The sequence below is a fragment of the Labeo rohita genome, chromosome 9 (genome assembly GCF_022985175.1).
Source record: "Labeo rohita strain BAU-BD-2019 chromosome 9, IGBB_LRoh.1.0, whole genome shotgun sequence".
Taxonomy (NCBI): Eukaryota; Metazoa; Chordata; class Actinopteri; order Cypriniformes; family Cyprinidae; genus Labeo; species Labeo rohita.
The window spans coordinates 31,674,115-31,696,120 of NC_066877.1; the positions used below are offsets into that span (position 1 = coordinate 31,674,115).

The window sequence follows — 22,006 nt, forward strand, 5'->3', positions numbered from 1 at the left end:
TATCTTGTTAAATTATCGACAGCAACACCTACAATAAGCGCACGTTTCTTACAGATGCTGTAGCAGCACAGTCATAATAATACAATCTTACTGCTCTAAGAAAATGGTTAGTACGTAATAAAAAAATATTAAGAACACAAATTATTAAAATGTTATTTCAATGCTATCTTCAAATTCCAGCAATTCCATTTAATTTCAAATCTAAATTTGTAACTGAATTGGAATTTTAAGGCATTCTGATTCCATCATGGAATTTCTCATCATGAAGTCTTACCACACATGTTGAGTTTGGAGAAGTCAGGGAGCGTGTGGAAGAAATGAACGCTTGGAGTGCTGCCCCCACTGGACACCGGCGAGGACATCTTTCCGTTGAGCGTTCCGTAGGACAGTCCGCCATTGGAGCGATCGCTGCTGGACATGCGTCTCTTTTCAGGAAGCTGAGGTTGGGGGACAGGACTGCCCTGTCTGAATCCCACTCCATCTATGTATCCGGCCGGAGAGACTGGGAAAGAAGGTGTAGATGGCGCCTGGTATCCAGAGGAGCTGCTTTGGCGTGAAAGGGCTCCGTGTCGCTCTTCCGGAGTGGTGTAGCCGCTATACATCGGGTGCCTGTCCAGACTGGGGCTACCCTGCGTTAGGGACGGGTGGTGTCCCAGAATGGGGCTGCCCTGACTGGGATGTGTAAGTGAGGACTGCCTGCTCAGAACAGGGCTACCCTGGTTAGGTTGGGTAACGGACGGCTGTCTACTCAACACTGGGCTGCTTTGGTTTGGAAGAACGATTGGTTGATTCAGGGACGCCTGTCGGTTGAGGACCGGGCTGCTGTGGACGGCTTGTCCCATAGGTTGCCTGCTGAGAATCGGACTGCTCTGGCTCCCTTGGGTGACTGGATACTGTCTGGACAGTATTGGACTGCTCTGCGTTCCTTGGGACACCATGGTGTGTCTTCCTTGCACGGGACTGCCGGCCATTCCTGGCAGATGACCGTTAGCTGGGATTGGCTGTCGGCCCAGAACGGGGCCGTCCTGATTAGGCATTCTGTGCTGGAAGCCAGGAGCGGACATCATGTCGGGCAGGACGGCTTGGTGTCTTGTGCCAGGGCTTCCGGCGAGTGGATGGATGGTGGTGGCATTATTTTGGATGGCCTCTGGTAGAGAGGGGCTGATATCGGGGGTCATGTAGCCACCCAACATGCTGCTGGAGGTGGGGTAAGAGGGTATGGGTGTTTGGTATGTGCTTTCGGAGGGCTGGGAGTGAAGGACGGAGTCGACAGCAGCCTGGGACAGAGAATTCAACCCCACTCCGCTATCGGTCAGTGTGCTTTCACTGAAAGAGTACAAAACAAAAGAATAATTATAATTATAATAATTCTGTGACAGTCATTATTGTATCATTATTGTAACATGAATTTATAAAAAAGCCTTATAAAAACTTCCTTTCTAAGTGGGATGATTAAAGTGAACCAAATTTATGGTGCTAGTCAAAATCTGGATATTCCAGTATGAAACCAGATAAAATTAAATAAAATAAAAATTAAAATAAAATGTAAAAAATTATATGTAAATAAAATAAAATAAATGAAAAAAAAATATTATTATAATTATAATAATAAAATGTTGCTTTGGAAACTAACTTGAATAATCAAATTCATGTTAAAGTAATAGCATTCCTAAAATTAAATAAAATTCCTAAAAATACAGCTAAATAGAAATACAAAAAAAAAAGACAAAAAAAAAACCCTACCTAGAATTAAAATGAAAAATATAATAACTGAAAATATCTCTTCCTTTCTAAATGGGCTGATCTTCACCAAAATAAGCAGCAAAGTGAACAAATTTATTGTGCTAGTCAAAATCTGGATATTCTAGTATGAAACCAGTGTGTAAAACTCTTAAAAATTGCTTTCATAAAATAAAATAAAATTAAATTAAATTACTAAAAATAAAACTGAAATAAAAATAAAGTTAAATAGAAATACAAAAAAAGATACAAGAAACAAAAATAACAAAATTACAAACAATTTACCTAAAATTAAAATGAAAACTAAAAATAGCTCTTTCTTTGTAAGTGGGCTGATCTTCACCAAAATAAGCTGCAAAGTGAACCAAATTTATGGCGCTAGTCAAAATCTGGATATTCTAGTATGAAACCAGTGTGTAAAACTCTTAAAAATTGCTTTCATAAAATAAAATAAAATTAAATTAAATTACTAAAAATAAAACTGAAATAAAAAGTTAAATAGAAATACAAAAAAAGATGCAAGAAACAAAAATTACAAACATTTTACCTAAAATTAAAATGAAAACTAAAAATAGCTCTTTCTTTCTAAGTGGGTTGATCTTCACCAAAATAAGATGCAAAGTGAACCAAATTTATGGCACTAGTCAAAATCTGGATATTCCAGTATGAAACCAGTGTGTAAAACTGTTAAAAATTGCTTTAAAAAATAATAAAATAAAATAAAATAAATATGAATAATGAAAAAGGTTGCTTTGGCAACTAACTTGAATAATGCTAAAAATAAAACTGAAATTAAAAAAAAGTTAAATAGAATGACAAAAAAAAACTGTACAAAAATGTTTACCTAAAATTAAAATGAAAACTAAAAAAATTAAAATAAAAGCTAATTCAACACATATATAATATTACTATATTATAATAATTTATAAAGGATACTCAAGCAACACTGTATAAAACATGAGGGTAGTGGCCACTTACACTGCATCTGGGCTCTGAATGGGGCTGCTAGAGGACAGAGGAGCGTTGTAGGCATGGGATGGCCCAGCAGGACGAGCTAAGCTGTCGCTGTCATATGTTGAAGACACAGGCGATGCTGGCGGCCCACTTGCAGCCGCTTTGGCCACAGACTCCACATAGCTACGAGGCTCTGACAAAGAAACAAAAAGAGAAATACCTGTAAGTTGGAGAGTTTAGACAAGTCAAACCAAAAATCCAAACTAAGATAACATATAAATACTTTTGAAAGCAGAGAGGTGACATCTGACCCTGAATAGTGAAGAAACATCATTAAGGTCACAGGTGAACCATGCTTTATAATGCCTGACCAACAGGATAAAATGAGTTTTAATGGAGAATGGAGATGACCGTGATGTGCAAGATGACAAAAATCAATCAGGAGGTGAGGTGGCTGGGATGTAACACTGGATTTCTAACTCTTGTACATTCTTACCTTCCTCATCCTCACTTTCTGTTTTCCAGACAGCAGAAGAACAAAATTATAAGACAAAAATTGTAGAGGTTCAAAGAGACGGGGAGAAAAAAGGATAATAGCTAACAAAAGCATAAAAATGTGACAGTTCACCAATAAATGAACATTCAATTATGTCATTTCAAAAAGTTATTCATGAAAAAAAAAAAACTGGTCCATACAACTTGAGTTTTGTCTCCTTTTGTACACTGAAAAGTGTTCACCAGTTTTAACTTAAAAAACTTATGTTCAGCAGTTGCCTTAAAATTTTAAGTTAAATCAACTTAAAAGTACAAGCCATTTTAACTTATTTTATTGTAATGAGTTGAAATTACTTAAAGTTTTAAATTGATTTAACTTGCTGCTGAAATTAAGTTTTTAAGTTGAAACTGGTGAAAACTTGTGTATTTTAAAATAAGTAAAAAATAAACTAAAGACATGAGGGTGCAAAAACAAAAAGAGCATTTTCACATTAATGTGAATTATGACTTTTTAAGAGAACAAAAAAGGCAAACACAACCAAAGAAAACACAATGTAATCTTATTCACATTTTTGCTTCTCGAAATACCAGCAGGCCCCGGTGCAGATTAAAATACCCAAAGTTACATCCCTTATCTTCAAATAAGCACATGACATCATTTAAGCTAACTATAATAAGACAAAGAGGCCCCTGTGACACATCATCTCGTAATAATGTTAGTGTGTGTGTACTGTATGTATGGCTCTTGTGTTTTGCCAGGCCTCAAATTAACTCCCTGAGGAGCGATGCTAAAATCAGACCTGCATGAGAACTTGTTCCAAAACTAAAGAGTCTCCACAAATCCTCGTAGGATCCTGTTACCTCAGAGTCTACAAAAACTACATAGTTTACACCCGCTGCCTCTAAAGGGTGAATCATAACCAAACCTGCCGAGACAAGACCAGGTCATATATCACCACAAATATCAAAGGAAAGAAATAAGAAATGATAAAGGAAAAGATATGTGGATTTGTTTTCATGAGTTTACCTCTAAAGACATAGCATTAAAAAAACAATTTATGAAATTATCTTTTGGCTATCTTTTTGCTGAGCTTGCTAATATCAAGCTTAAAAATAGTCATACCTTCAAACATTAAATATATCCTTGGGACAAAGAGAACGGGTAATAAATCAGCTTAAAAATGGGCTCTTTTCCAAAAACTAGTGTGCTGTCTTGTTTACTGCCTAGGGAGTAACATTCTCATACGTGACTGATTTGGAGTGCTCTACATGGACAGCAACTTTGAACATCAAATTTTAATCGAGTTTGAATAGGAATGAGAATCAGAATAAGAATGAAAATACATAACACTCTTAAAAATGATTATGAAATTAATTTTTAATTATATTAAACTAGACTGAGCCATTCTGAATTGATATTTTCCACTGGATATTTATTGGATTTACTTTTCTGTAAGGGATACGCTACCGTTCATTTTAATAGTATTATTTATTTATTTTAAAGAAATGTCTTTATTCAGCGAGGACACAATATATTGTTCAAAAGTGACAGTAAAAAATTGTTACTAATTTTTAAAAAATGTATCACAGTTTCCACAAAAGTGTTTTAAACATTATTTTCAACATTGATAATAATAATTCCAGTATGAAACCAGTGTGTAAAACTACTACAAAATGTTTTCGAAAATATAAAATAAAATAACATAAAAAATGAAAAATGTTGCTTTGGCAACTAACTTGAATAATTAAATTTAAGTTAGAGTAATAAAATTACTAAAATTAAAACTTAAATAAAAATTAAATTCAACAGTGATGATAATAATTTTATTTCTTGAAAATTACAAAAATTTTACCTAAAATGAAAACTGAAACTATCTCTTTCTTTGTAAGTGGGCTGATCTTCGCCAAAGAAGCTGCAAAGTGAACCAAATTTATGGTGCTTGTCAAAATCTGGATATTCCAACATGAAACCAGTGTGTAAAACAAATAAAACTTTTTTTTTTTTTTTATTCAAATTCTAAATAAAATAAAAAAAATAAATAAACTGAAAAATGTTGCTTTGGCAATTAACTTGAATAATCAAATTTACTAAAATTATAAATGAAATAAAAATCCTACACATTGTTAAAAAAATTAATCACAGTTTGCACAAAAAAATTGTTTTTAAAATTGTTTTCAACATCGATAATAATAATACATGTTTCTAAGCAGCAAATCAGCATATTAGAATGAATCATTTGACACTGAAGACTGAAGAAATGTTGCTAAAAATTCAGCTTTGCATCACAAGAATAAAAAATTACATTTTAAAATATATTAAAATAGAAAACTGCAAAAATATTTCATAATATTACTGTTTTAACAGTATTTTTAATCAAATAATACAGCCTTGTTAAGCATAAAGGTTTTTAAATCCCAAAACTATTAAAAAATATTCCCGATTTAAAACTAATGCTTTAGAATTTGGCAAAACTGCCAAATTTTTAGAAAGCAACATAATAATGTGACCTTTTGTAACAGCAATCCTTTAAAATGCCACCTAGGTAGGCAACTCACTAGCTTTTGGAACAAAGCCTTTCACTCTCTTCCACAGATACACACACACATTAAAAGACCACAGTAAAATGATCCCAGTATAACCACATATGAAAAGAAAACACCAATCCATTTAAAAATACGTATGAGCTCACGGCTCAAGAGAGTAGAAAAGGAGAAGGGGAAACACTTGAGAGGGAGAACTGAAAGGTTATTTTCATATATGGCCCACAGGATGTATTCAAGCTCCCTTTATGGACCACGGCTCAAACCAAATCTAAAAGACCACGCGTGTCTGCATGTGCATTACGCTGTATATGTGTGTGTGTAAAGCCTCACCTGAGCCTGTCTGGTTGAGCAGTATCTCAGCAGGGTTGTGGGGCTTCAAGCCCAGGAAGGACAGTGGTGTTTTAGCCAGTCCTGGAGGAGATCGACCTAAAGCGACACAGAGCACAGAAAAAAAAGAAAAAAACAGATTATTTAGAGCATTATCAACTAAACATGATAAAAGCACAAAACATACTCTAAGCAAGCACGTCAGTACAAATGCTTGTAGCTTGGCAATCTTGATTTCATGTTTTGCTGCAATCTGAACAGGGGTGTTGGTCAAATTAATAATAATAAGAAAATTAATTGTTAAGCTTCATTAAGTTCATAATTGGTTATTTTCTGCCTTTCTCATTATGGAGGACTAGGAAAGCCGCTTAAAAATAAATAAGTATTCAAATCAATATATTTACAAAAAAAGTAAATAATCACTTTTTCAAATGGACAATTAAATACTAATATTTAATATTTTTTATTTATATAATTAATAAAAAAATGATAAATTATTAAGTACAATAAATCATTTAAATCAGAACATAAAAATAAACCATTAAAATTACATTCACTACCAGTCAAAAGTTTTTGAACAGTAAGCTATTTAATGTTTTTTAAAGAAGTCTCTTCTGCTCACCATGCCTGCATTTATTTAATCCAAAGTACAGCAAAAACAGTCAAATTTTGAAATAGTTTTACTATTTAAAATAACTATTTTGTATTTGAATATATTTTACATTTTAATTTATTCTGTGATTTTAATGGAAAATTTTTAGCATTACTCCAGTCACATGATCCTTTACAAATCATTCTAATATTCTGATTTGCTGCTTAAAAAAAAAAAAAAAAAAAACATTTAATATTATGTTGAAAACAGCCAAATAGATTTTTATTTTTTTTTCCCCAGGTTTTTTGATGAATAGAAAGTTCAGAAGAACAGCATTAATCTAAAATAGAAATCTTTTGTAACATTATAAATCACTTTGGATCAATTTAAAGCATTGCTAAATAAAAGTTTAAATTTTTCAATTTTTCTAATATTAATGCTGCTCTCTGGATCTTTCTATCCCTTAAAGAATCCTGAAAATAAAATGTACTCAACTGTTTTATATATTGATGATGATAATAAACGTTTCTTGAACAGTAAATCAGCATATTAGAATGATTTTTGTAGGATCATGTGACACTGAAGACTGGAGCAACGATGCTGAAAATGTAGCTTTGATCACAGGAATAAATTACATTTTAAAATATATTTAACTAGAAAACAGTTACTTTAATTGTTTAAAATAATTGTTAAATTTTAGTGTTTTTGCTGTACTTAGGATCAAATAAATGCAGGCTGGAAGAGACTTCTTTAAAAAAAAACATTAAAACAAATCTTACTGTTCAAAAACTTTTGACTGGTAGTGTATATTAAAAAAAAAATAAAAATTCACCTGCTAATTTTAATAAGCTAAATTTACTGTTATGAGTAAGAGAGCAATAAACGTGTCAATATTTTTCACAAATCACTGGTTGCTTAATTAGCTGTACTAAATTGAACAGCCCTATTTCTGAAATGTGTCAGACCGCAATTCATAATGCATTATTTAATGCTGCAAGGGGTGCTACTGTACTGTATATAGCGGCCTTGATATGTTTTTAGCCATCCACTTGAATAATCCAACACACATCTGGTTTAATGGCACAGACATTTGAAGGTAACTCTATCACCCCCTTGAGTACTGAGGTTTGCAAATTATGTTAAATATGATGGTGCACTTGCAACGCATCGGCCAAGCATTCACATCTGCGTTTGCGTACTTGCACAAAGTATGTTTTTGGTCCTTAGACCTTTCAATACAGATCAGTATGTACCACTTTCATCTTCAAGGCGACAGCGTTTTACAGTCTTATCAAGAGCCTTTGAGAGACTACTGTGATACAAACTGAGCTTTTAAAGACAGCAGACTGAGGTGGCTATTTCAGTATGTGACATGGCTGGGGAATGAGCTAATGTCTCATGCTCTGTGGCAAGGCCGTGCAAGCGCCTCTTTAAAAGAGTTAACGACGTGATTAACGCTCGCTGTAACGGTGCCCAGTCGAAAGAACGAAAACAAGACAGATCATGCAGACAGAATACACCTCAGCTGAACAGATTGTGAAAACATCACACTGAAAACATTCAAGACCTCATTACACAATGAATGCTACGAACAACAGGACGAGCGACTCAAAAACAAACAGTGGTGCCCAGCAAAACGAGACTGGTGCGAACACACAAATGGGGAAAATGAATGGTGATGTGGACGCAGAGCTGTGGAAAGCAGCACGCTTGAAGACAAGCGAGGGTTTGGGGTTTAGAAAATGTCTCTAAATTGCATAAATGATGCATACTCGATTTCGTGCATCATTGCATCCCGAAATATGTCAGAGCACCATGCAAAATGGAATACACAAAAGTGCAAGGGGAAAAAAAAATAATTGATTGACAAGTGAGTAGGTGGTCCTCTGATTGTGGTTTCACACTGTTTTGGACCTTAGAAATTTAGAAATGACTACTTGAGATCAGATCATGGTGTGTTCTTCAGGGCTGCTCTCCACATGCATTCCGGGAAAGGCCGAGCATATGCTTGCATTTTGGCAGGGCCATGTTGATAACATTGCTGACACACATGCATCCTCCACTTACCAAAGAATCCAAATCAATTCTTTGTTTGGCAGAATAAGTGCCTCAGCATTGGACGCAAGGAGAAGGGGAGGGGGGTTGTATAGAGAAGCTTTCCAGCCTCCCGTTCTCTGCAGGAGGAGGGAGCCACAGAGACGTGCTACTAGAAAGTGGCTACTGGAGCATGTGAGTGTCTGTCCACCTCTGAACACAAAAAGAGCCCCTACGGGTCACCTGCTCCCCATTAATCCAACAGAACCACTCCATCTCTTTTTCAACTATTTGATCGATGTTTAAAGGAACAGTTTAGTCAGAAATGAAAATTCTGTCTTTAATTACTCGTTCCAAACCTGTAAGAGCTTTGTTCATCTTCGGAACACAAATTAAGATATTCTGATGAAATCTGAGAGCTTTCTACTACCACGTTCAAGGCCCAGAAAGGTAGTAAGGACATCATTAAAATAGTCCATGTGGCATCAGTGGTTCAACCTTAATATTATAAAGCTACAAGAACACTTTTTGCGTGCAAAGAAAACAAAACTAACGACTTTAACAATTTCTTCTCTTCCGTGTGAGTCTTCGCCATGCGTTCAGGAAAGTACCACAAAGCTTGTGGCTTCATAAAATTCAGGTTGAACCACCGATGTCCTTACTACCTTTCTGGGCAGTTTGAACATGTCAGTTGCGTCACTGTCTATGCAGGGTCAGAAAGCTGTCAGATTTCATCAGAAATATCTTAATTTGTGTTCCTTACGGGTCTTACGGGTTTGGAACGACATTAATTAATGACAGAATTTTCATTATATTTTTCAGATTTATCAATTTTCACTAAAATTATTTAAAAGTTTAATTTCTTTAATCATTTCAACCATTTCAGTAGTCACTGCTGCCAATTAAGAGCATTAAAAAATTTCAAATTCAAAAAGTAAAAATTTTTTTTGTTGTTTTTTTTAAGCGATAAAGCTTAAGAATCAATGAATGAGTTTTGATTTGATTCTTGAATCACTGAATCATGGTAAATTAATCAAACTTACCAACTCTAATGCCAACTTACCAAGTCTTCTTAAGTATGAGCTTTCTCATACTTAAGAATTACGAAACAAAAGAAGGAATACAGAACTATTCTAATGAAACTATTGCAATGAAACATTGGTCCCACTTATATTAGGTGGCCTTAACCACTATGTACTTTAATTTAAAGGAATTATTTGATAAAATGCACTTATTGTGTACATACATGCTTTTACATTGTACTTACGTTTTTTAAAAAGACCTGCATTAAATTACATCTGTAATTATCTTTTTAATTACACCGTTGACCCATCCCTTACACCTACCCATACCCCCAAACTGGTCCCTAACCTTACCCATATCCCACCTCAATAGAAGCAAAGCTGTTTTACATTGTACTTATTTTTTGATGTAGATGTAAATAGTAGTTAAGGCCACCTAATATAAAATGGATATTCCATAAACCTCCCAGACCTAATGTTCACTTAATATCCTGTGGTAATGTAGCACAAAAGGACAGGATTTGATTGATTATGTTTTGTGTTATTGTAGGCTGAAGCTCTGTTTTGTTCTCTGAAGCCACATCTAGGTGTTCGTGGTAGCAGAACTAGACTGAAGAGCTTTGAACGCAACGTGGCCTCAGGGTGCGATGTCAGCTCAAGAGAATGACTTAAATCGTTTTCAAATGAGGTGTCTGGTAAAAAGAAATGCTGTGGAAGTCCAAGGAAAACAGAGCTGCTTAACACTGTGTCCATCTAACCTTGTAAAGAGGCAACAGACTTTTACAAGAAGCTTTATTTTAAACCTGCAGGGACAGTATGCTGGAGGGGAAGATGAAGCAATAGGTTATAAAAACCCGTACGGGAGAAATTCATCCGCACATGAAACCTGAGGCGCAAATGTGCTTGTTCTTGCACTGAAACACACTGACTTTGGAGTCTAACATGCCCCAGAAAAAAACTGCTGACGAAAAGCATTTCTCAGACCCATAGACGTTGGGAATTGCTGGGGAGCAAGTGAGAGTGGGGTCTTTCTGATCTGAGCACTTATGCATGTCTATGAGCCAACACAAAGTGTGTGTTATCACTCAAACGGAGGCCACACATATTTAATGTTGAGAACATGTGAATGAACTACAGCATCTGTTAATGATATCTACTGGCTCACGCTAACACCCTGAGGTAGGGTTGGATTTAAGTGCAGCCAGACCTCATGTTGGCTTATAGACAGTGTGTTAATGTAATGTAAGACCTAAAGATTCTTTTACAGAAAGAAGCAAAAAACCCACCACTGTTCTGATGTGCGAATTATGAAACACAACGGCTGTGTTCCAAAACCTAGTGAGCCACCTACATAAGCAGCTGCCTTTTAAGGCTACATCCTAACTGATCTGTAACCTCTAAGTGAACAACTAGCGTCATGTGTGAAATGCGACTCGCAATTGATTTCAGCTGGATTTTAATTGAGATTCATGTTAACATTTTGCTAAGCTAATGTTAAAACATTATAATACAAAATACAAAGAATAGAAAATGAACAGTATGTAATTAGATCGAACTGCTTTTACCAGTAAACTGTAAAAAAATATTGGCTTATTTTTAATATTTTTATCCAGGTGCTGGGTTATTTTTTTAACCCAAATGCTGGGTTCAACTTGTTGGGTCATTTTATTGGGTTATTTTTAAAAAATTTTTACCCAGGTGCTGGGTAGTTTTTCTGTAACTAAGCTGCTGGGTCATTTTCAACGCTGGGTTATTTTTTTCTACCCAACTCCTGGGTTGAGCCTGTCTCTGAAAAAAACAACCCAGCTGCTGAGTTACAGTCAGTCAGAGCGCGGGCTTTTTGAGTCCTCTACAGGAGAGATCGGTTCTCATCGCCGTCGATTTGCACATCTTCAGCAAAATAAAGGTTTGTATACATTTTATTTAATTTATAAAGTCTGTACTGTGCTGTAAATTGTATTATTTTACGCAATGCAACATAAGGATGAGATGTCAGTCAGCAGTGGTTGTTTCGCAGGATGGAAATGACTTTTGCTTCGTTACTGTACTGAGTTTAATCTTAAAATATGTTCTCTAATGTCAGTACTGTTTGTTTATGGGCAGTTTTTGGCATCTTTCAGCTATGAGTGAAACGCGAGGCCACGGTCTGAAGTTCGCAGTTAACCCGGCAAACAGCAGCCCTTCACCGGCTCAGATTTCGGCGTCACACCGGCATGATAATTAGCGCTATTTCAGGAAAAAGCAATTACAGAGAACGGTTGAATACACTAAAATTAAAATTCTACCTTTAAATGTTACAAGTCTAAAATGCTTGTTAAACGAGTTTAAATGTATGTACATTGTAAACTGCTGTATTCACCCCAATAAATTAAATTTGTCTTGTATTTTGTCCATTTGTTCTTGCTTAATAAATGTTCATCTTTTGATTATTGCTGTTCCAGTCCATTTTAAACCAATATAATCATTTTTAAACAATAGTTGACTTAAATAAAATAAGCATATTTGGTAAAAAAATGAATCCCAACCAGCTGTGCCAAAATTAGCCCAGCATGTGTTCTGTCCAATATTTACCCAGCGCTGGGCTGCCACATTGCCGCCGGCGTCTCTTTTCTGCAGCTCAGAGCATCTTTTCAAGTTGAAAAAAAGTTCAACTTTTCTGAAAGAAATGCCCTACATCAAGCGCCTTTTTGACAGCTGACCAATGACAAGCGAGTAGCCAGAACTGATGTGAACATAGCCTTATTCAGTTTTGTTTTGCAATGCATTTTCTCTGTGGAACATACAGAACATACAGAACATACAGGACATAAGTGATGGTGCCTTAGAACTTGGCTTAAAGCAGGTAATAAGCATGCTGCCTATGTTCTGGGATGGCATTTTAAAAAAAAAAAAAAAAAAAAAAAAAAAAACACCTGATGTTGCCTATGTAGGCAGTTCACTAGGTTTTGAAACAGAGCTCTTTTTTTCAGAAACTATACAATACCAATAATATCCAAACGACAGATTGGATATTATTGGACAGTTGGACTTCATTGTAGTTTCTTGCTATGCTCAACACTTGTGTTTTCTAGATAATATCAAAATGAACAGAACCAACTATCAGTGAAGGTTGTGACCACTTATAGCTTAATATAATATAAATAATGTCTTTTACTAAAACATGTACTAGAAAACCCATTACGTTAATTGAAAAAAAAAAAAACACTGTTTTATACATATTTTGGACAATGACATGAAATGCTTGCACTCGGTGAGCTACTGGCGCTACCTTATGCTATTTTTACCACAACACAACTTGGAAAATAAAATACTGATATGATGATGACCACAGCTACTGAAAGAGCTTACAGGGGGCAATGGGTATAAGTGTAGACTTGAACCAAATGCCGCAACATTGATTCTTGCCCAGAAGGAGTCTAAACACCCACGATATTGAGTGAAATCTGCTGAGAAACTCCTTCAGTGGCTGCAGCGTCATGACAAGCGCCAGTATGTCTACATCCTGCCAGGATGGCATCTAGCATTTCTTGTCTCTGCCATTTGTAAGCTCTTTCAGCAGCTGTGGTCTACTAATAGCCTCAGAGGCAACAGGGCTGAAGTGGAGAGAACAAAGATGCTGGTCTTTAAGTAGTTTTATTCATCCACAGGCATCTTCCCATTCTTTTCTCCTCTTCTTGTTGATAAAAAAGCATTTAAGAATTACATAACTTCTCTTGTTGCCCCTCGACTGAAAATGATGCCATATTGTCCGAAAGCCGGACAATATGGCATCATATCAGTATTGTATTTTCCGCTTTGTGTTGCAGTAAAAATGGCAACAGGTAGTGCCAGTAGCTCACCAAGTGCAACCATTTCACATCATCTAAATAATGGTGCTTTGTATAGTTCAAAATATGAATATGTATAAAACAATGTGGATTTTCTAAATAACATAAATCTTAATAGGTTTTCTACTATATATTTCAGTAAGAGGCATCATTTACTTTATATTAAGCCATACAAGTCTTAACAAAGAGAGGCAGTGATTCTACAGCTCTATGGCGCCCTCCTCCTCCAGTAGGGGAACTTACTTAGGTTGAAGTAAGGGGTTTGTGGCGAGACAGGGAAGGCAGGGGTTTGGGGTAGTGCCTCACCACCAACGATCGGAGGGGGGCTGACGGGACCCCCATCCATTTCCTCAAACGCCTCTCTGTAGCTGTGCATGTGTCTCTGGAGAAAGAAGGACAGGTGGACACATATCCAAATGCACAAATACATACGCACCCACATTTATTTCTGAGACCAATAATTTGAAAAATGCATGTTTGTCTGTGCGGTCTACCTCCTTGGGCCGCCCCCCAGGGTTTAAAGCAATCGTATTGGCCAGCTCGGGTGAGATGCATCGGATGGGGGAGCGGACCGAGCTTCCTGGGGTTGGTGAGCTGTCATCTTGGGAAAGACCCTCACTAATGGTCCGGCACCGTCCTGGAACCGAAACCTCATCCGGTGACATTTCACCAGACTGAACTCCTGCCAAGAAAAAACAAAATATGACGTCATCTCTAACAGATAACATTTAGAGCCTGCAGAAGAACATTTATCATACTTGAAAATAAAAAATATCCAAATGTCAAAATATTCCTTGAAGAAATACGTGGAAAACTGCCAATGAACTCTTAAGAATTAACTCTCTGTCAAGAGCTGCACTGACGTCCAATTCGCACCACATAAAAGCCTGTTGGAACGACAAACAATGTTCCCATTCAAACAGCCTAGATTACAAAAAGCTGGAATATTAGAGCAACTCCATGGATTTAAAGGGTAATGTGTACTTCTGGATAAAGCTCTGGAACAGTTTCAAAGCAGCTCCGACGACTATTTCATCACGTTCTGTTTGATACCAAGAGTCTCTGTGTAAATAAAACTGGATTTGTGCAAGTCTTCTCTAGTAGTGAGGCAAAAACGGAGAACAGAAATGGATAACTAATGGAGTTGGTAACTGAAAGCTGATGGAATGCACATTAATTAAGTTGTTTTCTAAGACAACAATCACTACTGTAATTCTTTTTTTTTCATCCATTCAGTGGCAGAAAATCATAATTAAATTAGTTCAATATAATTAAATAATTGCTAAGTGGTTTAACCTGACATTTATGTGTTCTGTGTACACAGCCAGTCAAAAGTTTTTGAACAGTAAGACTTTTAATGTTTTTTTTAAAGAATCTAATTGCTCAACAACCCTGCATTTATTTGATCCAACATACTGCAAAAGCAGTAATATTGTGAAATATTGTTACTTCTTAAAATAACTTTCTATTTGAATAATTTTAAAATGTAATTTATTCCTGTGATCAAACCTGAATTTTCAGCATCATTACTCCAGTCTTCAGTGTCACAAGATCCTTCAGAAATCATTCTAATATGATGATTTGCTGTTCGAGTAACATTTATTTTTTCATGAATGTAAAGTTCATTTTAAATATTTTTCAAATTTCTATTTTTTGTATTTCTATTTTAGTTGTAGTAATTTTAGTACTTCAATTTAAAATTATTTTAAAAAGCAACATAAATTTAAATTTTAAATTATTAATTTTTCAGTTTTGATTTTATTTTAATTGTATTATAGAATTTATAGAAATTAATACTTTTATTTAGCAAGGATGCTTTAAATTGATCAAAAGTGATGATAAAGACATTTATAATGTTGCAAAAGATTTCTATTTCAGATAAATGCTGTTCTTTTAAATTTTCTTTTCATCAAAGAAACCTGAAAAAAATTCTACTCGGAATATGAATGAACAACAAATCAACAATAGAATTATATTTAATTATGTCATTAATATGTAACAATATAAACAGCAATATTTAGCTACAAATATTTTACTAAAACATTATATAATAAATTAAAAATGCTATGCAGGGAACTACATATGTACTTTCTGAGTGATTACAAAAAACAAATAATTGAATCTGAGACATAAATTGATTGCCCTGCAATGTTGTAAATTGGTTTTGTTAAATCAAATAAAGCTGAAAAAAATGTCAATTGAATAAAATCTTTTTACATTTTAAATCTTTTTAAATGACTAAAACTAAAATAGAAATACAAAAAAGAAATATTAAAAATATTAAAATTACTACAACTAAAATAGAAATATTACAAATGAACTTTCTATTCATCAAAGAATCCTGAAAAAAATTTCAACATAATAATAATAATAATAAAAATAATAATAATATAATAATAATGATGATAAGAATAACAACAACAACAACAACAACAACAATAATAATAAATGTTTTTTAAACAGTAAATCAGCATATTAGAATGATTTCTGAAGGATAATGTGATTGGAGTAATGATGTTAAAAAATCAGCTTTAAAATCAGGAATAAATTACATTTCAAAATATATTCAAATAGAAAACAGTTATTTTAAAAATTTTACTGTTTACTGAATTTTGCTGTACTTTAGATCAAATAAATGCAGGCTTGATGAGCAGAAGAGACTTCTTTAAAAACACTAAGAAACTTTTGAATGGTAGTGTATTTTGAAAGTGAAAATAGCAAACAGAAATAAATCACATGGAATGAAAACAATAAAAGGTATGATACTGAAAATACATGCTACTACTTTTCTAAGCAGAAAGACTTTCAAATAGAATTAGAGACTTGAAATGTGTGCAGGGTGACAGTCTGCAATGCATTACAGTGTGTGCCAGGCTTAAGCAAATCTGTTTGACTGTTCACTGTCAACGTGCAGATAAGAAAAAAGAGCTTTTATGGCTTCTGTGAAAGCATGTACAGCCACACACAGATTAAAGCTCATTCAACTGGACTCAGTCTGAGAGCGAGCAAAGCATTAATACATTCTGGTGGGAGTGAGTGGAATATCATGGAAACCGAGCAACACGCTGAGCAAAATATTTACTAGCTCCCTGAGCGAGGCCTACGATTGATACGTGCGGTCAGACCACAGCTCAGACCATCAGAACCTCACGTGCGCTGGGAAACAGCTTCAGAGAGATCGACCACTTCCACTTTTGGACATGCGAGCGTGACGTTAGCTAGGCATCCAGGGTGCATTTAAACCACTTCTGGAGTGCTGCTCGCAAAACGAGCAGTTCGGAAAACAATAGGGTAGTGATGTCACAAAGGGAAGGTTTTCAAAAGGACGCTCGTGCTCCATCTGCAATCTGTTCGCATTCCTGGATCAGACTCGTGCGGTTTCTACGACGATGTCAGACATTCGGATTCCGAAGCTGACTGGCCTGGGAAGCGATGAATCCGGCGTTTGGATGTGCTGGGATATCGTATGGTCTGTATCCCCCAGTGTCGCTTCAGACGAGGTCGGGAGAGGAAACATGCAAAACAGATGTAGTACGCCAGATCTACAGCTGTGCATGACAAACTGTGCTGTTGCCTTAGTGATCACACCATCCTAATAGATTCAAGCTGCTGTAACTGAGGTGATTCAATCAGGGAAACCATCATTGAAACCAAACAAACACTGTTTGATTCAAAATGCTCAAATGGTACAATGCATTAAAATGCTAGTTAAAATAATCAAATCATCGGTTTTCTAACTGTTATTTACCAAATGAACAAAAGGAATAATGATATTTAGTTACATTCATTAATAAGCCACAATATAAACAGCAATATTTACCTACAAATATTTTTACTAAAATATTATATAATGAATGAAAAATGTTATACACAAACCAGTGAATCTGAGATATAAATTGATTGTGCTGCGATGTTGTAAATTGTTTTTGTTCATTCAAATAAAGCTGAAATAAAAAAATACAATTTTAAATTTAAGCACTAAAATTACTAAAACTAAAACAGAAATATAAAAAGTAATTAGTAAAAAATCAAAACTGAAAAATAAAAGTTAACTGAAGATCATTTTTAAAAAGATGAAAAAGGTAAATTTGTTTTATAAGTTTAAATTGAAGTACTAAAATGACTAAAACTAAAATAGAAATATAATATTAAAAATATTAAAACTGACAAACGCAATTAGTAAAAAATATTAAAACTGGAAAATAAAAGTTTTAATAGTAAAAATTAAAATAATAAAAAATTGAAACTTTTAATTTGTTGCTTTTTAAAGTAATTTTAAATTTAAGTAGTAAAATTACTAAAACGAAAATAGAAAACAGAAATATTAAAAATATTAAAATTGACAAAAACAATTAGTAAAATAAAAGTTCATTTAAAATATATATATTTTTTAAATCTGACATTTTTTCATTTATGTTGCTTTTTAAAATAAGTTTAAATTAAAATGACTAAAACTTAAATAGAAATACAAAAAATAAAAATATTAAAAATATTAAAATTGACAAAAGCAATTAGTAAAAACATTTTAAAATAAAAGTAATAAAAAAATAAAACTGACCAAAGCTGACCTAAAAAATCAAAACTGAAAAATAAAAGTAAATTTAAAATATTTTTTAAGAAGATAAACAATTTAAATCTGTTGTTGTTGTTTTTTAATAATTTAAAATTTAAAATTACTAAAACAGAAATGTTAAAAATGACAAAAGCAATTAGTAAAAACTCAAAAATAAAGTTAATTTAAAATAATTTAAAATGAAGTGCTAAAATTACTAAAACTAAAATAAATACAGAAAGAGAAATTTTAAAAAAATATATTAAAATTGATAAGCAATTCTGAAAAATACATTTTAAATTTTAAAAAGACGAAAAACTTAAATTTGTTGCTTATTAAAAGAAATTTTAAAGAAATTGATGTACTAGAATTACTAAAATAGAAATACAACAAATGGAATTATAAAAAAATATTAACTGACAAAAGCAATTAGTAAAAAAAATCTGAACTGAAAAAAATGACAAATTTACATTGCTTTTTAAGGTTTTTAAATTGAAGTACTAAATTACTAAAAAAAGTAATGATTAAAAATATTAAAAAACAAAAGCAATTAGTTAAAAAATCTAATCTGAATAATAAACAAATAAAAGTTTATTTAAAATATTATTGAATACATGGTTTATAAATAACACTGCTCTGATTTACTGAATCAAAATGAATCAGACTTACCAACTGTAATCTTGTTTTGCTACTAAAGTTCAAATTTGCAACACTATTACAACGTAATGGTTTCACTGCAAAATGAGTCTTAATGACACTCTGTAAGTGTCTTAATTGCCAGATTAAAAGCATATTAAAATAATTTAAGCTTTTACAATGTTGCCCCATTTTATATCAGCAGCAAAAACATTATAAATGTGAGTTAAGACACAAGAGAGAAAAGTTGATTCTTTTTCTGGCATAGCTTTCTCATTTCTCAGCCTCAGGGATCCAGCATGAGGTAAATAAGATATCTATTCTGAGAAGCAGGATATGCTGCTCTCTCTCTCTCTCCATAGTCTCGTTTATGCCATTGTTCTATCTGTATTGGATTGAATGAGACTCAGGAGAGGTCCAAGACAAACATTCATCCTGGTACCTGGCTACCGAACACGGTCCGCATGGGCCCTCGAACGGGACCGAAGACAGCGAACGTACGAGACGTTTACTCCCCTGTGGCAGATAAGGATTGTATAATGGTCTCCAGACTCGGGGAGGATTTATTACGCTTTGTCCTTCATCTAAATGCTTAAACAGAGGTAAAGGAGAGTCCTTGAATGAAGCCAGTGTCTGCTCGCCTTGGTATTGTTCCCCAGGTCTGGTAGACTGGATCTTGTGACATGGGCTCAGTTGATCCAGACAGACTGGCCTTTGTCCTGCTACTCTGTAACTTTAACTCATCACATAATACAAATGCAATTTGTTTGCAGAGGTCACCCAGCACAAAGGAGCGAACCGAAGTAATACTCTTGTTAACTGTTATTTCACCCAAACAAGCTGAAATTCCAGCACAGGTTAATGGTTAAGGAAGAGTGTTAAATTAGTGAGGGAGATCAAGGAGAGAGATTCAAATAGAGCAAATAGTGAAAGAAAAAGGAAATGGAAAATCAAAACTAAGCTAAAATGAAAACGGTCACATTTACTCAACATCACGTCATTCCAAACATGCGTGCCTTTTTTGATTTGTGGACTGTTTTTGTCAATACTACCGAAATAAATGAGGTCATTGTCTTTCAAAATATCCTTTTTTCCACAGAAGAAAGTCATATATGTTTGGAAGAACATTAAAATGAGTAAATGATGACAGAACTTCAATTTTGTGGTAAACTATGCCTTTACATTTACATTAGTTCACACTCATTTTATTTTATTTTAGATTTTATTTTACGGTTTTATTCAATCCAATTAGAATTTAGTCACATCTGTTTTATAATGACAATTACAAGTACAATATTTAAAATTAAATAAAATATTTTGTGTTCCACAGAAGAAAGTCAAGTTTGGAATAACATGAAAATGAGTAAATGATCGCAACACTTTAATTTTTCGGTGAACTATGCCTTTGCATTTACATTAGTTCACACTCATTTTATTTTATTTTAGATTTTATTTATTTATTTTATTTTATCCAATTATAATTTAGTATAATCCGCTTTATAATAACAATTACAAGTACAGTATTTAAAATAAAATACTTTTTTTGTGAACTATGCCTTTATATTTACATTAGTTCACACTCATTTTATTTTATTTTAGATTTTACTTTATTATTATTTTTTTTTATCCAATTATAATTTAGTCTCATTTGTTTTGTAATAACAATTACAAGAACAGTATTTAAAATAAAATAAAATAAAATAAAATATTTTTCCGGTGAACTATGCCTTTACATTTACATTAGTTCACACTCATTTTATTTTACCTTATTTTTTATTTTAATCCAATTATAATTTAGTCACATCTGTTTTATAATAACAATTACAAATACAGTATTTAAAATAAAATAAAATAAGATGAAATAAAATATTTTTTGGTGAACTATGCCTTTACATTTACATTAGTTCACACTCATTTTATTTTATTGTAGATTTTACCTTATTTTTTAGTTTAATTTATCCAATTAGAATTTAGTCACATCTGTTTTATAATAACAATTACAAGTACAATATTTAAAATATAAATGTATATAAAATAAGATAAAATATTTTTTCGGTGAACTATGCCTTTACATTTACATTAGTTCACACTCATTTTATTTTATTCTAGATTTTACTTGATTTTTTATTTTATCCAATTATAATTTAGTCTCATCTGCTTTATAATAACAATTACAACTACAACTACAATATTAATAAAATAAAAAATTAAATTAAATTACATTAAAACTAAAATAAAATCGTGGAAATAGTGTATGATATTTTATTTTACTTTTTGTTTTATATTGTTTTATATATATTGTACTTGTAATTGTTATTCTAAAAGAGACAAGATTTTATCCAAGATTTTAGGCATAGTTCACTGAAAAAATGAAAGTTCTGTCATCATTTTTATGTTGTTCCAAACATATATGACTTTCTTCTGTATAACACAAATAATATTTTATTTTATTTTATTTTATTAACTTGTTATTATTAAACTTGTAATTATAAAACAGATGAGACTAAATTATAATTGAATAAAAAAATCTAATAAAATAAAATAAAAAGATTGTGAACTAATGTAAATGTATTATAATAAATATTATAAAATAAAATAAAAATACTATTTTTAAAAATAACTGGCAGTTTTATAAAAGCTTGTACTCTCATTGCGGTAAAAAAAAAAAAAAAAAAAAAGTAGTGGGGAAAGATAGGGGGCGAAAGCGAGAGAGAACGGAGAAATAGCACACAACCACAACATGCACAGGTGTTATAAGTTAGTGTTAGGGGGCGGCACAGTGCATCACAGAGACCAACCACTGAAGGAGAAAGAGCGGCGGCGGTGACCGAGCTCAGGAACGTTCTGCCTGTTACTGATGCCTCTGATACGAGCAGTGTACTCTGTACACCACCCGGAGGAAGAGGAGGAGGAAGAGGAAGAGGAGGGATGACGGAACCATGGCAGGAAGTAAAGGAAGAAGGTGAAGAGGAGGAAGGGAAGGTGGAGGTATTTGATGAGACAGGTGTTCCACAGAGGATAAACATGAGAGAATGGAGAAAAAGGGGGGAAAGAAAACATTAGCACATGCTAGTATACTGCTAATTAGAAATATCTTCAAAGATGGGCAATATGGCCCCAATAAAAAAGTCCAGGCCTAATGTGTAGTATGTATTGCCTTAACTTCAGTAGGAAAGATAAACACACTCTATCTGTGGTGGAACGCCGTGGATGTTAAATGTAGACAAAGCGTTCCCTTAATTCTAGATAGTGACAGGTCTGATAACTAAATCCCAGCACTAGA

General features: G+C 33.4%; 1 protein-coding gene across 9 annotated transcripts in view; it reads right to left on the minus strand.

The window, feature by feature from the left end:
* tns1b (tensin 1b) overlaps positions 1-22,006 on the minus strand; it is a 312,091-nt gene that overhangs the window by 14,091 nt on the left and 275,994 nt on the right. For 7 of the 9 annotated variants that reach the window (XM_051119023.1, XM_051119021.1, XM_051119027.1 and 4 more), the window contains 6 exons: positions 21,522-21,605; positions 14,030-14,217; positions 13,779-13,917; positions 6,064-6,159; positions 2,719-2,887; positions 275-1,326 (listed from right to left, as the gene is read on the minus strand). In XM_051119023.1, coding sequence (XP_050974980.1) covers positions 275-1,326; positions 2,719-2,887; positions 6,064-6,159; positions 13,779-13,917; positions 14,030-14,217; positions 21,522-21,605 — 1,728 coding nt within the window. The remainder of the gene's footprint in view (positions 1-274; positions 1,327-2,718; positions 2,888-6,063; positions 6,160-13,778; positions 13,918-14,029; positions 14,218-21,521; positions 21,606-22,006) is intronic. The other 2 variants (XM_051119024.1, XM_051119025.1) reach the window with 2 other exon arrangements.